At 40.9% G+C, this 19,629-nt stretch overlaps 3 protein-coding genes across 5 annotated transcripts; all 3 read right to left on the bottom strand.

The window, feature by feature from the left end:
* Positions 1-22: 22 nt before the first annotated feature.
* LOC113013007 (serine/arginine-rich splicing factor 6-like) lies at positions 23-5,033 on the bottom strand. Of its 2 annotated transcripts, none has more exons than XM_026153506.1 (6): positions 4,788-5,033; positions 4,247-4,407; positions 2,475-2,593; positions 2,161-2,363; positions 1,954-2,034; positions 23-1,802 (listed from the first exon to the last, which is right to left on the bottom strand). In XM_026153506.1, the coding sequence occupies exons 1-6, from the start codon at positions 4,892-4,894 to the stop codon at positions 1,250-1,252; spliced, it is 1,224 nt and encodes a 407-aa protein (XP_026009291.1). In that variant the 5' UTR covers positions 4,895-5,033; the 3' UTR covers positions 23-1,249. The 2 variants fall into 2 exon arrangements, with proteins under 2 accessions (XP_026009291.1, XP_026009290.1); XM_026153505.1 differs by having other exon boundaries at positions 4,274-4,407; positions 4,788-4,961.
* A 1,523-nt stretch (positions 5,034-6,556) lies between these two features.
* eif2s2 (eukaryotic translation initiation factor 2, subunit 2 beta) lies at positions 6,557-11,682 on the bottom strand. 2 transcript variants are annotated; one of them, XM_026154596.1, is made up of 9 exons: positions 11,517-11,682; positions 10,273-10,456; positions 10,080-10,180; positions 9,827-9,956; positions 9,627-9,724; positions 8,418-8,566; positions 8,246-8,302; positions 8,046-8,131; positions 6,557-7,935 (listed from the first exon to the last, which is right to left on the bottom strand). In XM_026154596.1, exons 1-9 carry the CDS (start codon positions 11,529-11,531, stop codon positions 7,760-7,762), a joined length of 996 nt encoding a protein of 331 aa, XP_026010381.1. In that variant the 5' UTR covers positions 11,532-11,682; the 3' UTR covers positions 6,557-7,759. The 2 variants fall into 2 exon arrangements, with proteins under 2 accessions (XP_026010381.1, XP_026010380.1); XM_026154595.1 differs by having other exon boundaries at positions 9,627-9,727; positions 11,517-11,680.
* A 1,762-nt stretch (positions 11,683-13,444) lies between these two features.
* Positions 13,445-19,093, bottom strand: LOC113013173 (charged multivesicular body protein 4b). The gene is made up of 5 exons (XM_026153871.1): positions 18,707-19,093; positions 17,090-17,267; positions 16,555-16,669; positions 15,427-15,553; positions 13,445-14,800 (listed from the first exon to the last, which is right to left on the bottom strand). The coding sequence occupies exons 1-5, from the start codon at positions 18,888-18,890 to the stop codon at positions 14,736-14,738; spliced, it is 669 nt and encodes a 222-aa protein (XP_026009656.1). The 5' UTR covers positions 18,891-19,093; the 3' UTR covers positions 13,445-14,735.
* Positions 19,094-19,629: the final 536 nt, after the last annotated feature.

Consider the following 19,629-nt stretch of genomic DNA (forward strand, 5'->3'; position numbering starts at 1 on the left):
CAAAACAACGTCAGGCAGCAAGTTTATTTTTTAATGAAGATCTTTTATTGAACATAGCATAAAAAAGGACTTTTTCCCCATTAGATCTCATACATGTTGGGGGAGAAAAAAAAAGTCAGTTCCACAAGATGGAGAATGTGGCTGAGTTCAGCAAGTCTGATGTTTACAGACTCACAGGAGTTCTGAACACATGGACCTTTCAAGCACAAAAACAGTACTAGCTGCAAACTTTAAATAAGGCTTTCCAAAACCCTTAAGTCTGTTCTGAAGCTGGGGAGGGAAAACATTACCAGGGAAGCAATCGGCGCAATGGAAGAATCTGAGGAAAAACAGGACGCTGCAAAGGAGTCTAGTCAAACTGAAAATCAAAAACTAAAATAATAGGCCCTTAATAGATTACCTGCTTAATGTTACCAACCTCCTCCCCCCAAAAAAGCTACCAAAAGATTGCTTTGTGCTGATTACTCTATGTACAAGTAGTTAAAAGGGATCAAAATAATCCATCTACAATGCAAGTTACTCAAAAGTGAAGTCCAAACCCTCATCTTTAAATTAAGAAGTTCTGCACTACAAGCTCTTACATCCTGAATATGCATCGTTTAACACGAAGACAGACTGATTCCTCGAAGAATGTGACCGAATGTGCAGGTCAACTCAACTGCTCCAGTCCTGGAGCCTACTCTTCAACAATCATGCGAGCTTGAAAGAGTACGACACAAAATAATTACCAATCAAAGATGGATGCTTCAGACATAAGAGGCCTGGAGACACAAGGAAAGCAAACTGTCAGACTACCAACCAAAACAAACAGCTGCAAACTGAATAAAAGAACATTTAAGACAACTTAATATTCACTGACCAAACAAACAACTTGAAATGAAAGCAGAACAGTAAGAAACCTAAATTTTACCAAATCAGGCACCAGTCACAGAGACATCAACTTCCTCAGGCTATAGTTGTAGAGCCCAGCACCCATTTTCATTAATCCAAAATTCTTAATTTTATTTGTAAACTTAATTTTTTTAATTTTTATTTTTTTAAAGGGAGCAGATCATCTGAAACAAGTTCAAAAAGCATCGGCTGTATTGTGGTTGATGGTCTAATAAACTCCTGCTTTAACAAGTTAAAAGACAAATGTACATTTGAAGGGGGGCGTCAGAAGCATAAACCAGTTATTAAACACTGCTCAGTATGTACAGCATAATGATCAAGCTAAACAATAAGAAAACCTCTCCCTTCTCTACACCCACTAATCCTGAGAAGCTGATCTAGACCGTGAACGAGACCTGGAGCGAGATCTGGAGCGAGACTTGGAGCGAGACCTGGAGCGAGACCTGGAGCGAGACCTGGAGCGAGACCTGGAGCGAGACTTGGAGCGAGACCTGGAGCGAGACCTGGAGCGAGACTTGGAGCGCTTTTCTCTGGACTGGGATCGGCACTCTTCCTCTTGTGGAGATGGGGAGCGAGAGGCAGATTTGGCCACATGCTCTTCTTTTCCATTCTCTACTGGAGAGGGTGAGCGGCTGCGGGACTTCTTCTCAGCAGACCGTTCCTTTGATCGGCTACGAGAATCCCTCTCCGACTTTACCTTAGAGCGGCTCTTTGAACGAGACTTGGACTTGTGCTCGGGGGAGTGAGACCGAGATTTGCGAGAGCGTGAACGAGATTTGGATTTGTTGGATCTGTTGGATCTAGAACGAGATCTGCGAGAACGTGATTTGCGGTCTCCTGACTTGGAGCGAGACTTTCTCTCAGACCTGGAGCGGGAATGATGCCGTCTCTTATTGCTGCGGGAACGAGACCTATAGGAACAGAAGCAAAGCTCAGTACAGCCCCACCTTACACGACAGCAATGTCATGACAAAATGTCATACTGAACATACAGAACTTATCAATACCAATAATTTAATTTAAATCTCCACGTTACGGTTCCAAGATTACATTGATCCTAACCTCGAGTGGGATCTGGAGCGACTCTTTGAGCTCCTGTGGCTTCTGCTTCTCCTGCTACGGGAGCGACGACGACTGCGAGATCTGAAGATGACAGAGCACGATTTAAAATTTTTTTTTTTTTTTTTTACATCAGTTTCTTGTTAAATAAACAAAATGTACCAAAGCGAGGCTCATCTTAAAGCAGTCAGCAGTAAGAAATTTGCTTACCTGGAGCGACTGCCAGAGTAAGACCGACGTCTGCGAGGACGGTCCTCCACCAGGCGAATTTTCCGCCCGTTGATGTCAGTACCATCCAGCTTGTCCAGAGCCCTCTTCATGTCGGAATAAGTCCGGAACTCAATCACTCCCTCATTGGTGCGTTCCTTGTGGGCATCTGCATAGGTCACCTCTCCTGCCTGACGCATGAAGTCCTGGTGGACAGGAAGAGGATGAGGTGCCGATTATTGATTTCATTCCAAGCACTTCTACAATACACTTTCCCTTTATCTGAAGATTCCCCTCTCTTATTTTCAAATATTTACCTTGAGGTCCTGCCAACTACAGCGGCTGGATAAGTTCTCCACAACGAGGCGGTACTCTGTGCGGACTGGCGGTCCATATTTGTCCCTGCCAGAGCGGCTGCGGCTGCTGTAACCGCTACCTTTATAAAAAAACAAACAAAAAAAAAAAACGACAGCACACACAAATAGTTAGAAACCACTAAACCAAACAAGATTCAAAGTACTACTGCTCTGGGCTATCAAATGCACTCAAGGCAGTGAGTTTCCAGATTATTGTCCTTGGGGTGGGGGGGGGGGTTAAATTTGTACAAATAGTCAAAGGGGTTTCTTTGATCTCATTTTCAAACAGCTTCAGTTAAGTGCTCTACAAGCAACTGCATGGGCTCTTTAAAGTTTGTATTTTTCAACATTTGGAAGCTGTTTTCTGCTGCAAAGAACACCACTGCATCTGTTTCCGGCAATACAAAAAACACAAATCAGCATCTGTCTTACTCCAGTACATCACTGTGATGCTATAGCTGCATAAAACAAATGGACAGTGATGTTCTTTCAAGACCTGTGTATCCTGTAACACAAACAGAAAGGAGGCATCCACAAAGGCTGCAGTCAGGGACACTGTTCAAATTGATTACGGTGTTAAAAACACACCGATCTTTTGAAAATTGGCATCTTTTTATTTAACCGGATGTCAGTCTGAAATTCTTTTTTCCAGTTTTGATCTTACAACATTTCTTTAGATTGTAAGGTCTGTAAAGGTGCCGATCCACTTATGTTTGCTGTCAACATAAAAACCAATGGCAATCCTCACCATCACCCCTGGTCTATTGGCAAAAGGCTGCTGTCATCATGGCTTCCGGTTAGGTCAGCCAAGGATCAAGGGGGGGCAAAGGTCACACACACATTGTAAGGTGAAAGCCAAGGCCAAACGGGACAGGCAGTCATCTTAGCCAGTCATCTTTAGCCTCAATGGACTCTCAGCCTCAGCCCGCAACTGGACTCTTTCAAATTGAAACATCAAGGACTTTTGTTAATGTTGAATATAAAAAAAAATTTATATATAGACCAAAGTTAAAACACATTTCACATGAAAACGTTAGTCTACTCCTAATGACTACACTAACTAGGTAGCTATGTATGTGGTGATTTGTGTTCAGCTTGTTTTTTTCCCCCTCTGGTGCAAACAAACAAAAATAAAAATAAAAAAAGACACCTTCACATGGCTCGCCCAAATGACAGTTATGGTTCAAGTGAATTTTACAATGTATGAAAAGAAAACTATGTTATTTAACAACACTAAACTCTAGACTCAAAACTGCTCTTTAAATCTCACAGATTGTTGCCCCTTGCAATCAAATAGCATGTAGCTCGTGATGATAATCACTATGGAGGAGCAAAAACCTGCAGGTCACTACCCCTTGGGTGACAGACTGAGAACTGTTCAGCAGGGTGATATAAAATTAAACTGGACTCCCTGATTTGTAAGAATGAAGATAAACCATGGTTGCATGTAATGAAGTTACTGCGTGATATAATGAAAAACATCTCTACTGACAGTCCTACAACTTTGCATGCAACCTGCGCCTTAAAGAGCTACCCACGTGGCTGGCTATAACCCATGAGGGGTACCTGGAAAAACCTGATCGAGGGCCAGCTGAGTATCTAAACCTATGCGGCAAGTCTGTTAAAATTAGCGTAACCATGAATCATTCAAACAGCTGTCTGTGCAGTCCACGTCGACACCTCACCCCAAGGGGAAGGGGAAGAGAGGGTATCTTGTAATAGACTGCACTTACTGCGCCCACCACCCCAGTAACCCCCACCGTAGCCATCTCGGTCTCGTCGCGGGCCCCGGGCATGCTCGACGATCACCCGCTCCCCACACAGCTCCTTCCCGTTTAGCTCGTAAACGGCGTCGTCGGCGTCCCTATTATCTTCGAACTCCACGAATCCATACCTGCAAAAAGAAAGGGTTTAAAAGCATGAGTATGAAATGAGCGTTACCCGCTTACTTCCACGAATTAGCGTTAGCATACGTTAGCACAGCGACGTGCAAAGTATAAAGACGCCATGTTGGCCACGCGACATTTGCTAAACGTTCATGAATGAAGTTAAAGAAACAAAACGTTTTACATTTATAAGGACAATACTAAATGTCATACATCGACATATTGCGTTTTAGAATCAAACTTAACTTCTAAAAAATATATATCTATCTGCGTAAAAGAGTGAAATGCCCCCCCGAGTCCGTGCGTCGTTCGCATGAATGGCTAGCTTTAATGCTAACTACGACATGCTAGTTGGACTCTGGCTTACAAAATTCCGCCGAAAACTTACCCGTTCTTTAAATCAATCTCCATTAGCTTCCCATAGCCGCTGAAAAACCGCTGAATATCTTTTTCGCGGACATGATAGCTTAGTCGTCCGATATAAACTCGAGGCATTGTGATTCGCCTAGAGTGACTGTTCTTCAATACTGCTCCGAAATTGCTGAATGCTACTGCCGTTAGCTCTCCGCCAGCAACCGGTCGGCTGTTTCGCCAAACCCAGCCAATAAGCGTGAAGCTAACGATGATCAATTTCCGGAACAGAACTCCAAATTAAAAGCTACCGTTTATCACAAAACCGCAGACATTACGCGCACGAGAGGAAAATACTAGTTAAAGCCTATGTAAAATCTGCCCTAGTCATTTCCAACTAGAGGCATTTTGTAACTGTAGTTTGCAGTGGGTACATACAGAGATCATCTTAACTAATTCAAAAAAGGGTACAATTTTACTTGTAAAAAAAAACAAAGAAAAAGAAAACACCCGCAGTCACAAAAACTAGGTAGTTAAAAAACACATGCAACTAAACAGTAAATTGTTGGAATAGTAAAGTCTCTATTGCAATAAAGTTGAATTAGAAAAATTCCCGTTAGCAGCCAGACACAGAACCAGCCTTACTGATCAGTTTATTCACTCCGTTGGTATTACAATTTCTGATGCATATGGTCCACAGCTGCGTGACGGAATATCTCTATCATTTATAATTTCTGTTTAAAGCCTCTGTGTTGGCCTTCCATGTGGATGCCCAGGTAGTCATAGTCCTCCACCACATCAGTAGCCTGTCCCAGGATACACACGGTTCGTGTCCTTCTGAAAGTCAAGTCACCAACTTCTTTGGTCTTATTCACATTCAGAAGTCAATACTTTCTCAATGACCACTCCACAAAACCATTAACCTCTGCTCCTCATCACTTAAACATCCAGCTACTGCAGAATCTGAGTATTTCTTTAGGCGACATCACCTGGAGTTGCACTGATTGAAAGTCCGAGTTGTACAAAGTGAAGCAGAACTGAGACAGCATAGCCTCAATGGTTTGATAACTATTGGATAAATTGGCCAACTATATCTATAGCATCCATATTCTGACTCCAAATGATAGTATAAGTGCAAAGTTTGTGAATTTAAATTAAACATTCATGGTTTGGCTGTATAAAATTGTTGAAACACATTTAGAATATGGCAAGTGGTAGAGATTAATGAGTGCTTATCTGATAGGCTATGTGCTTAAGTCTGGCTGGTTATGACAGATTTATGTGACTTATACATCAGTGATTGATGCATTTGCCTGCATACTGGTAGTTTAAGCACAGCTAAAAACAAAAACAAAAAACAATTATATAATATAGTGACATTTGGGCCTGCAGTGGAAACCTAACTATGGCACCAACCTGACATATTATCCTGCAGTCAGGTTCAAAATAAATCTGCAACTCGACATGTAATCACCAAACTCAAGGACATTGTCTTCAGTTACCATGGTTATCAGCTGCTCATGTTTTAACCTTGTGGGTCTGTGTTTGTATCATTACAGCAAACCGTAGGCCTCACAAGGACTGTCAATCACATCTGAGCAAGTCACACAAATAAGACTTAAATATTTTAATGGGACTTGAAACAATGGCCATATTTAGAAATGGGAGGGGGCCATAATGACGAGAGCCAAGGCCGTTCACTGATCATTACGACCTTTTTCCATTGTGACAGTGAAAACATGACGTCATTATCATGACTGACAATTACTAAACGGGCACCGTCATTAATGCAAGCAGAGAAAGTAGTGGAGAGAGAGAGAGTAGAATATTTTATTTTTGTAAAAACCAGGTTTTAAAATGATTCCAGCGAGACCTTTATATTCACATTCCTCTCAAAACAATTAGATTGACACTCCTTGATAGACTCTGTTAACCACACTGCAAAATAGGAACCTGAAGGAGGAAACGATCTGAGGTGCCTGCTCAGAAGTTGTAGTTTATTATTACTTTATTATTTTAGTGACTGGCATTAGCTCATGAATCCTGCTCATCGGAGAAAAAAAAAAAAAGAGAAAAATTGAATCTTTATTTTCAAATTGACTTCATCAAACCTCAAGTGGCTGACAAAATGTTCTAATCAAATAGGTACACAAACTGCTCATCAGTGCCACAAAAGCACTCACAAACATACTGTATAATAATTTCTACTCATCTCATAAACAGCCTCCTTTATTAGAGTACTCTTAATGTTGCTCTCCCCTTCATTAGCCCCCAAGTCTTCTAGTTTTGTGTCTCCTGCTACAAAATGATCAAAAGCAGGTCCTGTGTTAGGAGCCTCACACACTAGTTTCAGTGACATGTTCCTGTATGTACTCCAGCCCGGTGACTGATTTGTCTCTATAAGCTTGAGTAGAAAATCCTGGACTGACAGTTTTTTGTATATATCATTTAGGACCAGACCAGAAACAAGAACACACCCTTTAGTTGAGTTCAAGAAAAAAAGAAAAAAACCCAGAAGTGACCAAGTCAACAATTCGTTGGTTCTGTTACTGTAGATGAACTTAGCTTATCTACAATTTGGCTAATCTGAAGAAATATTAACGTCTGGCGCATGTAAAGTGGAAAAATAAACAAAAACTAAACTTCAAGCTGTGTTAAATCAAGGGTTTTTTGGAGGAATCAAGAATCACAGCAAATAGGAAACAGGAAAAAAAAAACCCTAAGAGCTGGAGGGTCCATCAACCAAACAAATCAAATGCATCCAGCAGTGTATGTGTCAAACATCTGTTGCTTATCAGGTGCCTGAACCCTATCTTTCATCTTTAGACACTCTCACTCCCTGTCAGGTCAGGCCATGACACAACCAAAATGACAGCCAAACCCTCCCGCAGTTCAATTCAGAGAGTCCTTTTAGCAGATCAAGCGGGCGCCCGACCCCAGCTTCGGCCCTTCTGATGGGGAAAGATTGGACCGTGAGAAGAGGTGGGGGAAGCCCAGTTTTAATGGCCTTTAGTTAGCTTTGGCGCGGAGCTGCGCCCTCTTGCCCGTCACAGCCTGGAAACCGGTCTTGATACTGGCGACGGAGCAGCGGGAGTGGCACGTCTCACACTGCAGGAAATAGAGACGAGTGTCCTTCTGCAGGATGGTCTCCGGTGAGCGGCAGGTGTGACACGTCACATATTCCTCTGCAGGGGTGAGAACAGTCCACTCAACATTACTGTTCACAAGCAGGGGCTGTTTAATTTTACCCCCATCAATGTAACTTCACTGTAAAGAACACGTCGTTCCTACTTACTGATATATCTTCTCAACACATTTTCTATCTGTTTCTGTTGAAATCTGCCTTTGATCACAAGCTGGTTATTTCCGTCAATGGAGCCGCTGTTGACAGAGAAAAACGCTAATTAAACTTTTACTTAAAGTGAACACACAAAAACAAAACGTGACACAAACTTAGCTTGAGAACTGACATCACTTAAAATACAAAAAGCGTACCTCGTTCCCAGCTCAGCCAATAGAAAAGCGAGGAGATGTTTAGGCTGACGATGCAACCTGTGATTAATCGCATGAAAAAAGAAAAAAAAGAAATCAGTTTGTGGATTACACATACTACAAGTGTCACTGAAATGCGTCTGTCAGTAAATATAAAAAGCTACACGAGGCTCACAGTTTGCAGATGTCTGTGAAATTGACAAAGGAGGTTTTCTTGGTTCCCACTCGGACCACCTGGGGAGGCTTCATCACAAACTTCCTCTTCTCCCCAGCCACCATGTCGGGGTTCTTCTCCCTCATGATGTTGAAGACTCTGTTCAGGAGCTGGAATAGAGACGATACTGTGACTTTGTTTTGTTTTTGTCTATGTTCATAAAGTTTTCAACACAGAATATAAAAGGACAGAAATTGAGAGCCCTGTGGGATCAGCTGAGGATAAAAATAAATAAAAAAGGAAAGCAGTGTGTAAATCTGTGCTTTTTATAAACACTGTTCTCAGACCGGTAAATCCAACTTTGTAATTTTACAAACCGTTTCACTCATTTCCTCATAGAACAATAAGTGGGGGATTTTAACAACTCTATTCAAAAAGTACATTTAATGCCGTTAAATATTCAGTGCAAAACTTCAACATAAATGTAGATCAAAGCACCAAATTAGTGGACACTAACTTGGTGCTTTGTCCTACATTATCAGGCCATATTTCACTTTGTTGCAATCCTGACTAAGGAATTTTCATTTTCTGACGTGAACCTTTGAAAGTAAACTAATACCAAAATGAACACATTCATAAAGAATGTGGTCCAGTGTTTCACTATCTGTTTGACAAAATAAACAGGAAATATTAAATGTTGAACTGCTGTCTTAGAAAATCATTGCAATCAAAAAAATAATTTATCATTTTGAAGTGTTTCTTTTGCCTCTTAGGAAGGTTGGCAGGGATAGGTATCCGTTTATAACCCCGCCAGTCTCAGGTAATGTTTCATCAGATTTTTTAACCCTGCTAGTCTCAGGTAATGTTTCATCAGATTTTTTAACCCTGCTAGTCTCAGGTAATGTTTCATCAGATTTTCCTTTTGGACACAGGCTCTATTCAGGCAGAAACGGTTTGCAAAGTAATTCCAGTTTAACAAATCTGTGGGGACGGAGCTCACAAAACCAAATGGGCTGAGGTCTTAATATCAGGACATTTATTAATGAGAGAGAGAGAAATACAACAATCTATTATGTCTATGTGTACACAGCCTCACACAGTACAAAACAACCGAAAACAGTCTAATATTTATCCCACTTTACAGGAAATAACTTCACAAACAACTGTGATAACTCTTTTTCTGCCTTTCCTGAATTGTTTCTAACTTTCTCATTTCACGTATCATCCTACCTCGTCGTAGGTGTAGTCTCTTTCCGAACCAGCCCAGGCCGGTCCTGTGGAAGAGCTGAAGGAGATCCCATCACCATTCTTGCCATCATCATCATCCACTGCTGGGAGAAGAAAAAGAAAAATGACATTATGGGTCAAACATTATGATCCATGTCCCTTTTTTCGGTCCCTAGTTTCAAAACCATGTGATTTCATCGTACCGTCGTCTTTATCACCGGAGTCGTTTTCATCAAAATCTACTTTCTTTGGCTTCTTCTTTTTGTTAGGGAGCATCAGATCCAGGTTGTCCTCCTCCATAGCTTCCGTCTGCTCGCCTTCAATTTTCAGCTCCTGGTTTGGACAAGCGAGAAGTGAAACTCAGCACGTGAAAGTTATTGGTAAGCCAATCAAAATCAGTAGAAGCAAAAAGTTAAAAGTAATGCAAAATCAGCAAATGTTTAATCAATGGCTGACCTTCAATCCCTCCTCCATATCATTTTCAAACACTTTCTTGGGTTTCTTCTTCTTTTTCTTCTGGTTGAAGAAGTTTAGGTCGTTCAAGTCATCCGACGGCTCTGGAAAAAAAGAAAAAAAAAAAACCCTCCTCGAGCTCATAACTCTACACAACATAGTTGCGAACTGATACCGCACCTTAAATAGATCTAACCTTTCTTCCTGCCTTCATCTTCATCTAGATCCACCTCCTTGTCATCTCCAGCCTCTGGTTCTGCCTCCTTTGTCTCCACCTCCTTAGCTTCTTCTCCCCCCGTCCCTTCTCCTCCGTCCTCCTCCAGCATGAAGGGCTTCTTCTTCTTCTTTTTCTTCTTAGTCATGTTGGGATCGAAAATCATCTGAAAAAAAGAGTGAAGGAAAAAAATCAAATTAAAATAAATATTGAAATGCTGTCCAGCTTCATTTAGTACAGACACTTTATGGCTGCTTTAAATATACATAACATTGACTAATCCAGCATAAGTACAATTACCAGTGAGAATTACAAGATATATATATTTATGAAAGTCATGTTTCATCAGATTTTTCTTTTGAGTGGCAGTGGGAGTTTGTTTGAACATTTTACGCTTGTGAAATTTAGTTTTCAGTTATGAAAACTGGACTGTGGAAAGACGCTATTTTTTCCATTTTAGGCCAAAAAAAAGTAACATGAAGTCATATCAAGGATTGAACAAAGAAAACAACTTAACAGATAACAAAATGTTGCATATCATCTTTACAGACAGAGGCTGGACTCTTGAGTTGATCCAGTGTACACTGAGTGTGTCAGTACACTATTAAGAAACCCTACCTACTGCTGTAGGTTTCTTAATAAGGCTTGAGGTAAAGTAACCCTCCAGAATTTTTAACTAACATATTGCACAGACTGCCCCCATTCAGTTAGAAAAATAATAATAAAAATGTCGTACTATTAACATTAAGCAGCGGTAATTCTGGTATTTTGGTTTTATTTTACAGCCAGAGGAGCTGTCCTTAAGGACAAACCGAGGTACAGATAGCTTTTGGTCTCCAGCAGAAAACGTTAACAGTTAGCTCCGCAGCTCTGGTAACGGGAAGCTAAGGCTACATAGCTAGCTTCCACTCTTCTCTGAGAGTCCGGCGGAAGCTTCGACAGCTCGAATTGATGAGCCACGCTCAGAATATATAACGTATATGCTCCGATAAATAGCTGTATATCAATATACTTGATGACTTTCTTGATATTCCGGCTGGCTCGGGCCGTGCTAGCCCGACTGCAGCAGCCATGTGAGCGCTACTGCGGACAGAAAGGGAGGGAGCAGGAGAGTCGAGGCCCAAAGTCATCCCCAGCACCGATATGCGCCTGAAACTCAACGAATTCCGTCCAGCAGTTCTTCACACCTACACGGATTAAACAGCATCTGACTCGGAGTGCCTTACCTCGTCTCCTGACATGTTTGCGTGCTGAACAATGAAATAAAAATGCCTCTTCTTTCTTCTTCGATCAGTCCCACACCGCTTCGCCCAAAATTTCTTGCATCAGCGTATGACTACAGTGCGCAAGCGTGAAGTCGCCAAATCCCGACGTGCTCGTGGTGACACCCCTTTCTGCGCTTGCGCATTGACAGTTTTTAAGGAACGTTCAAGATCGTGACTCAGAAATAATAAACTGGTGCTAAATATGCACGTTGTCGTTTTTATATAGTTCATTTTTTACAATTATAATAGTAAAAACTTTCATTTGTCAACAACAAACTAGTCATTATAACATTACGATAGAAAATAATATTTAAGTAAAAAAAGGACAGAACATCAGCGAGAATAGTACCAGAAAAAAGGAAAGAAAATCAACTTAAATACAATTAAATAATACAGTAAAAATAAACTTGCAAAACAAATTAAAGAATTGTAAACAGCATTTCCTACATTATCAGGCCATATTTCACTTTGTTGCAATCCTGACTAAGGAATTTTCATTTTCTGACGTGAACCTTTGAAAGTAAACTAATACCAAAATGAACACATTCATAAAGAATGTGGTCCAGTGTTTCACTATGGGAACGGGAAATATTAAATGTTAAATTGCCGTCTTAGAAAATCATTGCAATCAAAAAAACAATTTATCATTTTGAAGTGTGTTTCTTTTGCCTCTTAGGAAGGTTGGCAGGAGGTATCTGTTTATAACCCTGCCAGTCACAGGTAATCTTTCATCAGATTTTCCTTTTGAGTGGCAGTGGGAGTTTGTTTGAACATTTCCTCTTGTCAAATTTAGACAACTGATATAAAGCATAGGTAAACTTGGCTATAACACCTGCTATCAACACTGTATAGTCGATTCTTTCTTTACAACCTGGAGCATATCTTGTATTATGTATTTCCCCTTCTGATCTCATAATGATTGTCATAAAGTCACAATGACTGTATACAGCCACTGATTATTATGTAAATATTTGCCGCTATGTAGCTAATGTGCTTTATCCAGAATAATAGTTGTACTTTAAGGGAAAATCATTGAGATCTGATAAACAGGCACCATTTTTCAAAACTACAAAAGATCAGTGAAACGGCAAATTGATTTTCCCTTTAGTTAAACTTTGTTGAATGAATATAAAAGCTGCAAATTTTAAGATTTAGTGCCTTTGGAACAGACCAGTTACTTCTCTCGTCTTTGTCTTTAAATCTCCTTTAAAAAGATTTTGTTAATATTTGTTTTTTGGTGTTATTGTGATGCAGAAAGAAAAGAAAAAAGCTCCAGCTACACAACCCGGAACAAGATGCTGATGTGGTGGAGGACTATAAGTACCTGGGAGTCCACATGAACAGCTGAAGAGAAGATCAGCACAGATCTCAGTTTCCAAAGGAAGCTGAGATGCTGCAATATGCGATGCGACATCATGGAGATTTTCATCACGTAGATGTGACGAGCACAGTGGACTTTACTTTGTTCTGCTGGGGGAGCTGGCGACACCAAAAGAATGAGCAAACTGATCAGGAAGGCTGGCTCAGTGACTGGCCATCCTCTCCTATACTTACCGAACGGCCGCTCCCTCAAGAGACAGATACAGGAAATATTTCATGCCACCACAAGATATCTGAATGGTAGTAAGGCATCTGCCAGAAAATAATAAATTATTATTGTTCATTTTGTCTGTTAAAAAAGATTCTGTCTTCATTGTTTTATTTATGGAGTGATTTTAGAAATACTCTGTAACAAAGCTTTAGTTACCAATTTAATATTAAACTAAAAGTGTACTTGCTGAGGTTTTTCTTCACTCACACTTTGTTTCTTTCTCTGGTGATCTGCTTAACTTAGTCATTTGACCAAAAACCAAAACAAAACGCATGAACAGACAATGCTTCCACCACAATGAAAGAATTGAAAACCATTTAATGATTCGCAAATAATATTCTCATCTGGATAAATAAAACATAGAAATGCAAACATGCTTATCCATTTGTCCTCGTGTTACGTTTTCTATGTAAAAAATGTACATCATGTTGCTGAAAAACTAAAGGAATTCAACTCTTTTAAACTCTGAAATGCATGTGTTGCAGATTGGCTATAATCTAATCTTTTATAAACCACCATCTCCCTCTGGATGCAGTTAATAAGGTGTGACAATAGTTTAATATTACTAGTTTCTTTTTTTTTCCTTTTTCTTTTTAACATACATTTTGAAATGAAAACCTTTATGAGTGGGACACAGACAGAGGAGGATGAAAGTGGTAGGTTAAACATCTCTCTTACTAGCCCTGCGGTGTGACCTGTGTCGTGATTTCCCCACCGTTGCATGCTTCACGCAGCATCAACCAAAGCGCTCAATGGCAGCAGTAATGCAGTGTACTTAAAAAAACAAAACAAACAAAAAAACCAAAACACACACAGTCAGCTGGGATATTTACACCAAAGAACGAGAACCACTGATGGGGTTGGGAGGGTAAGGGGAGAGGTAAAGAAGGAGCGAGCGGCAGGAGGTCGAAGAACCCAACCTGAAATGAAAGAAGAGGTTTGGATTCTGGCAAACACACACAGCTCAAAGCTTCTTCAGCCAGCACACACTCAGCTGCACCTCCATTTCCAGAGCAGTTAACAAGACGAGGAAGCAACGGGTTATTTTGTCAAGGAAAACAAAAAAACAAACAAACAAAAACACACAAAAAAAAAAATTGCCACAAATAGGTAAACGGGAGAGTGAGAAATCGATTTTTTAAGCATTAATCATCCTTGAAAATCCCCCCCCAAAATCATCCAGCGATGTTAACAATGACAACAGCTTGGTGAATAACTCCATCTACTGCACCATCCAGCTTATAACACCACCCTGCAACATGAAATCTGTGGCCACCAGCATGGCACACGACAAGGACCACAAAGTGCTGCATTAAAGTTGAGGGTAAAAATATTAGGTGACTTTGTCCAGTATAGCAGACCCTCACGGACTCATTTGTACTGAGCACCTTGGGGGTCTCTAAAGGGGAAAAGGAAAAGAAAGACTACAGCATTGTTGCTTTGTTTTGTTTTGTAGTGTTACACATAAAGTAGACAGTCCACTCTTCTCAGACACACAGAAACACTCAGACACAACATCCCATCAGTCCATTCGTTTCCCTCTTGTTCCTTTCCTCTCCGATGCAGGTGTGATGTGGCGGATGCTGCATTTACATGGCTTCCATCGCCCAGCGCTGCAGGTCCTCCATGTCGTCCTCGTCCTCCTCTTTCCTGGCTGTGGGAGGGAGGACAGAAATAAAAGATGTGATCTGAGGATCCTATCGAGATCTCATCAAATCCTCATTCAGCATTAATCACTTCTAGGCAGTACTATTGTAATTCATTATTACCCAATACTGCTGCAAGAACACTGACGGGGACTAGAAACAGACAACACATTTCTCCCATACTGGCTTATCTCCACTGGCTTCCTGATAAATCCAGGATTGAATTTAAAATCTTCTCCTCATGTTCAAGGTCTTGTATAATAATTCCATTCGAGCACTTTGCTCTGAGACACTATCTCTACTTTTAATATTAGGCTTAAAACTTTCTTTTTGATAATGCATACAGTTAGGGCTGGATAAGCCAACTATGAAACCTTTGGGGCAAGTGCCTGCTCATAAGGGATCATCTGATCGAGGGTTTTTTTCTTTATTATAGCAGCACCTTTAGCTGACGATAAAGATAAAGATCCTATGAAATAAAGCTCCTTGAGGAAACTGCTGTTGTGATTCGGTGCTATATAACTAAAAATAAAACTATAGCAGTCACATCACTGAAAGTTAGTAATTAACAGTTTGAACATCCTGCGAACAGCGTAAAAATGCAATGCAAATGGTTACACCCCAGAGTTCTTACCAGGTCTGGAAGGTAATGAAGTCGAAGGCACATTGGGGAGAGGGGCGGTCTCTGGTCCACCGATCTCGAGCAGATTTTTGTCCAGCTCTTCCTGTTCCAGCTCGTCCAGCTCGGCAAGCAGCTCATCCTGAGAAGCAAAGAAATTCACCCCAAGGATGAAGACCAGCAACAACGTATTCATACCAGCAAAAGCAAAAAGATAATAACTAATAATTAGACTCGGCTATACTGGGTTAACCCAACATCATTATCAGTGCAACATTCATATGCCAAACACAGGATAATAGCAACTGTCTAAGAGATAAGTAATGATATTTCTGAGTCAGGCGTATGAAAACATGCTTATGTCATGTACAGTAAAATCCCATCATCATTAAGAAGGAAGCCTTAGATAAGCAAAGATGCAAAAGACAGAATGATTTCATTCTGATGGACTGCTGCCCCAGTCCTGTGCTCCAATCAAGCTCCAGATGATTACAGAAGCTGTCTTAAAAAAATTGTTAATTTCATGTATCTCAGGCTTCTTGTTCGGCTCCACACACAGGTGCTTGCTTGTTTCTGGCTTAGTAACTTGTTTTGTTTCCATCTGGGACACTTGCCTCACCCTGACGACTGTGGCAGGTTTAGTAGAAACTGCACCATGCATAGACTACTCTGTGTACAAACAACAGATCTCGAGGTGGTACCAAAGGTTGAGGTTTTTTTTCTTTTAAATGAGGGTGTAGTCGTTTTTTGTCTCCTGTGCTGTTTTGTGAAAAAAGACATTAAAAAAATGTTTAAAAAGAATCTATTAAAACCTTTTAGGTGCAACTCCACCTTCTCCATCCTGGTTAAAGCACACTTTAACGTGCCTACAAGCCAGGGTCATAACAGTGTGTATCTGCAGTTATCAATACGTTGCTGTGGATGCAAGTACAGATTAACCCTCCTGCACCATTTCATTTTTTTTGATTTAAGCTTAGAATTGAGTCTTTTTTCTTTAATCATCACTACCCGTTTTATTTGGGTACGCTCTCAATTTATGTATTTTTGGTAATAAAATCTGTGAATAAAATGAGGCACTTGCACACTTAGAATCAGATATACCACACAAATGTAAACATAAAACAGCTGAAGAGCTTCACCTACCTCATCAAACTCCTCACCAAAGCCCACAGGTTTAGAGATGGCGTCAGAGATTTCTTGGGCCAGTTCCTGCTGCTCTGTAATGTCCTGCATCAGTTCATCCACTTTGTCAATGTCCCTGAAATAAGAAGGAAAGACTGTGAGCAAAAGAGAATTCACTCATATAGGTTTTATAAAAGAGGCTATTTAATCTAAATATGACGATTAGATGTCTGAGTAGTTCTACGGCAAAAACTAAGGAGGATGTCAGGCATCTAATATACATGGCAGTGAAACCCACATACACTTTTTTATGGTTACATTTTACAGATACTGACTGAAATAAATGCATAAAAGAAAGGATTACTGCATCTTGGTGAAATTATATGCATTTCATTATCAGCAAAACCTCCTTGTAATATTTCTGATCATTTCAGAACTGACTGAATCTTCTTTACGCTTGCTTTAGTCTCAGTAACAAAAAGGAAGTTGCAAAAATAATCTGTGCAGAGAGGTTTCGTCCCAGTCCAATCGATCACGCCTTGGTGCTCGCTCTTACATGTTTTCATGAGCAGACTTCATGGCCTTGGCAGCGAAGCCCATGTTTTTGAGCACTTCAGTGTTGGTGTTGGCGTTCTCCAGAGCCTCCCGCTGGAATTCAATGGTGGACAGCGTCCCATCGATCTGCTCGAGCTGCTTCTCGTACCGCTTCTTTCTTTTCAAGGCCTGAAGTGCCGCTGAGGATCCAAAGACAGGGAGTGGGGTGGGGAGAGTCAGAATGAACAAATTGGCCTTGAAACACCATTTAGTGACAATGGAGAGAAACAGTGAATAATGGTACTTTAACACAGCAAATATTTGTGATACTACCCAATCAGGCTGTCATTCCTGTTAGTCAGCACTACTCTGTGAACCTAGATAATTCACTGCTAATTATTCGACCACATTAGTGACACTTTTAGCAATACGAAAGACAGTCAAATATAGCCGGCGTGAAGACTAATGGAAAACCTGGAGAGTAATTAATCAGATAAAGAGGTCAGATGACAACAACCCCTGAAACCTGATAGGCTATACTGATCTTGTCAGAGAAGGTTGTGCTACGCTGAGTCATTCTGTGAACTTTTTTTTTAGTCTTTTTTTTAATTTTTTTTACTTAATACATCTGGTGGCTCCATTAACTGTTCATCCATTTTTCTTCTTCCACTTATTCAATTTAGGTGTTGCGAGGAGGGGACTGCGGGCTGGCTGGAACTTATCCCAGCTACCTTAGAATGAGAAGCAGGGGTACACCCTGGACAGGTTGCCAGTCTATTACCGAGCTAACACAGACAACCATAAATCATCAATTGACCTAATATCATGCATGTCTTTGGACTGTGGGAAGCGATGGAGAACCCGGAGAGAACATGGAAACTCCACACTGGCTGGATTTGAACCTGCGATCTTCTCGTTGGGAAGCGACACCGCTAACCATCCTGATCTAAATTAAATTTACTCTGATCCCTAGAAATGTGCTCGATGTCAACAAGAACAATACACATGTACAAATCTATATGGTTGGCTCCACGTTGTGGTAGAACATGGTCAACTTGTATTACAGTTAACTTATAATGAGCCCCAAGCTGTGATCGGCTCACGTAATCATCTGTAAGGAGACTGTGGGACCTGCTGGAGGTCCACAGGTTTCTATACGGACATCTGATCAAGATGCAAACACGCCCACCTCTCTGACACTTATAACACGTGCTCAACCCTTGTCCTGGCTAACTGGGTCGATATCTTTATTGCCGCTATATTTGCAACATCATACCTAACAGTCTATATACACACACCACACCTTCAACCAGGTCTCCTGATTTTTAAACAACCACCTATGAGTCAAAAGAAAACTCGAATATCAGCAAAGGCCAAGGCTAGCGTCCCCGCGGGGCCATAAGTTAACGGTGATCACATAATGAAGTCAGTCACACAGCTAGACAGCCGCCCATCCAGACTGGCAGCCATGGCCGTGGTAAAGACGCTGGATGAGGCTGCCAGCAGTTACGACACCTCGGGAAAGTTAGCCAACTCAGCTAACGGGCTAGCTAACGGTTAGCTTGAGGTTGCTGACAACAAAAATCTAACAAGCAAGAGAAGAAACTACGGGGGGAAAAAAACCCTCGCGGCGTCTCACCTCTTTTGTTCTTTGTGCCGTTTTTCTTTGCGGTCTGCAGCTCCTGTTCGATCTTCTTCTCTAAAAATTCCTGTTTCTTGGTTAGCATCTCCTCCGTCTCCCGGAGTTTTTGGATCGCCTCCTGTGGACTCGGTCCCTTTCCCGATTTTCCTCCTCCTCCAAATATCTTGCCAAACACCGACATGTCTGGGATATTACACAGCGCTTACTATAAAGACAAAACACAAATGCGAGATATCTTATAAAATAAAGCTAAAGCTACGTCTCTGCTAAGCTACTCGGACACTTCGCCTTAACCTGGACCCTGGAAGGGTTGTTGATGTTTTTCCACTTCCTGGATTAGGCCCACTGACGTCATTCTGCCCGGCGAATGAGGGGCGTTGCCTGTTGGTTCTCTGTCGCCATCTGCCTGACAACTGCTTTTAATCCTCTTTAATTCTTCAATCACTCTTCTTTAACAAGGAATATATTAATAATAATAACAATAGTTTTTCCTCTTTCGAGTTTAGCAGCTGTTGTGCTTTCGTACTTAATGAAACGTCCCAAAATAACAAGTAAAGGCAGTATTTTTGCAGCTGTATAGATTTTTTGTCCTGCTATTCAAGTATCAAAGTATTAGCAGTTACAGGGATATGCACACCATGCTTCCCAGATTGCATTCTTAACTGAAAGGGAAAAAAACAGAAACCTTTCACAGAGCCAGACAGTTGGGGGGGGGTTATGTATTTTAATTCATTATGATGCTACATCATCCATGGTGGCTGTTTATTTTCTTCCTTTAGTACAGTATGTTAATAACTTTGCCAGTTATCCTTTGAGTCTTTTTTAATTTTTATTTACATACAAAAAGAGTATCCAATTACTGTGTGATTACATTGTTGTGACTGTATCTGCAGGTGTGGTCTGAAGCGCTGATGCCTTTG

Source organism: Astatotilapia calliptera, chromosome 20, assembly GCF_900246225.1.
Source record: "Astatotilapia calliptera chromosome 20, fAstCal1.2, whole genome shotgun sequence".
Taxonomy (NCBI): Eukaryota; Metazoa; Chordata; class Actinopteri; order Cichliformes; family Cichlidae; genus Astatotilapia; species Astatotilapia calliptera.

Excerpts from the sequence above, each read along its gene's own strand:
- LOC113013007 (XM_026153506.1), bottom strand. The coding sequence starts at position 4,894 with ATGCCTCGAGTTTATATCGGACGACTAAGCTATCATGTCCGCGAAAAA. Across the intron at positions 2,594-4,246 it reads TTACTGGGGTGGTGGGCGCA|GTAGCGGTTACAGCAGCCGC; the intron begins GTAAGTGCAGTC and ends TTTTTTATAAAG. Across the intron at positions 2,035-2,160 it reads TACTCTGGCAGTCGCTCCAG|ATCTCGCAGTCGTCGTCGCT; the intron begins GTAAGCAAATTT and ends TGTCATCTTCAG.
- eif2s2 (XM_026154595.1), bottom strand. Across the intron at positions 9,728-9,826 it reads CTCCGGTGATAAAGACGACG|CAGTGGATGATGATGATGGC; the intron begins GTACGATGAAAT and ends TTCTTCTCCCAG. Across the intron at positions 8,132-8,245 it reads TTGGCTGAGCTGGGAACGAG|CGGCTCCATTGACGGAAATA; the intron begins GTACGCTTTTTG and ends CTCTGTCAACAG.
- LOC113013173 (XM_026153871.1), bottom strand. The coding sequence starts at position 18,890 with ATGTCGGTGTTTGGCAAGATATTTGGAGGAGGAGGAAAATCGGGAAAG. Across the intron at positions 17,268-18,706 it reads CGGCACAAAGAACAAAAGAG|CGGCACTTCAGGCCTTGAAA; the intron begins GTGAGACGCCGC and ends TTGGATCCTCAG. Across the intron at positions 15,554-16,554 it reads TTGGTGAGGAGTTTGATGAG|GATGAGCTGCTTGCCGAGCT; the intron begins GTAGGTGAAGCT and ends TTTGCTTCTCAG.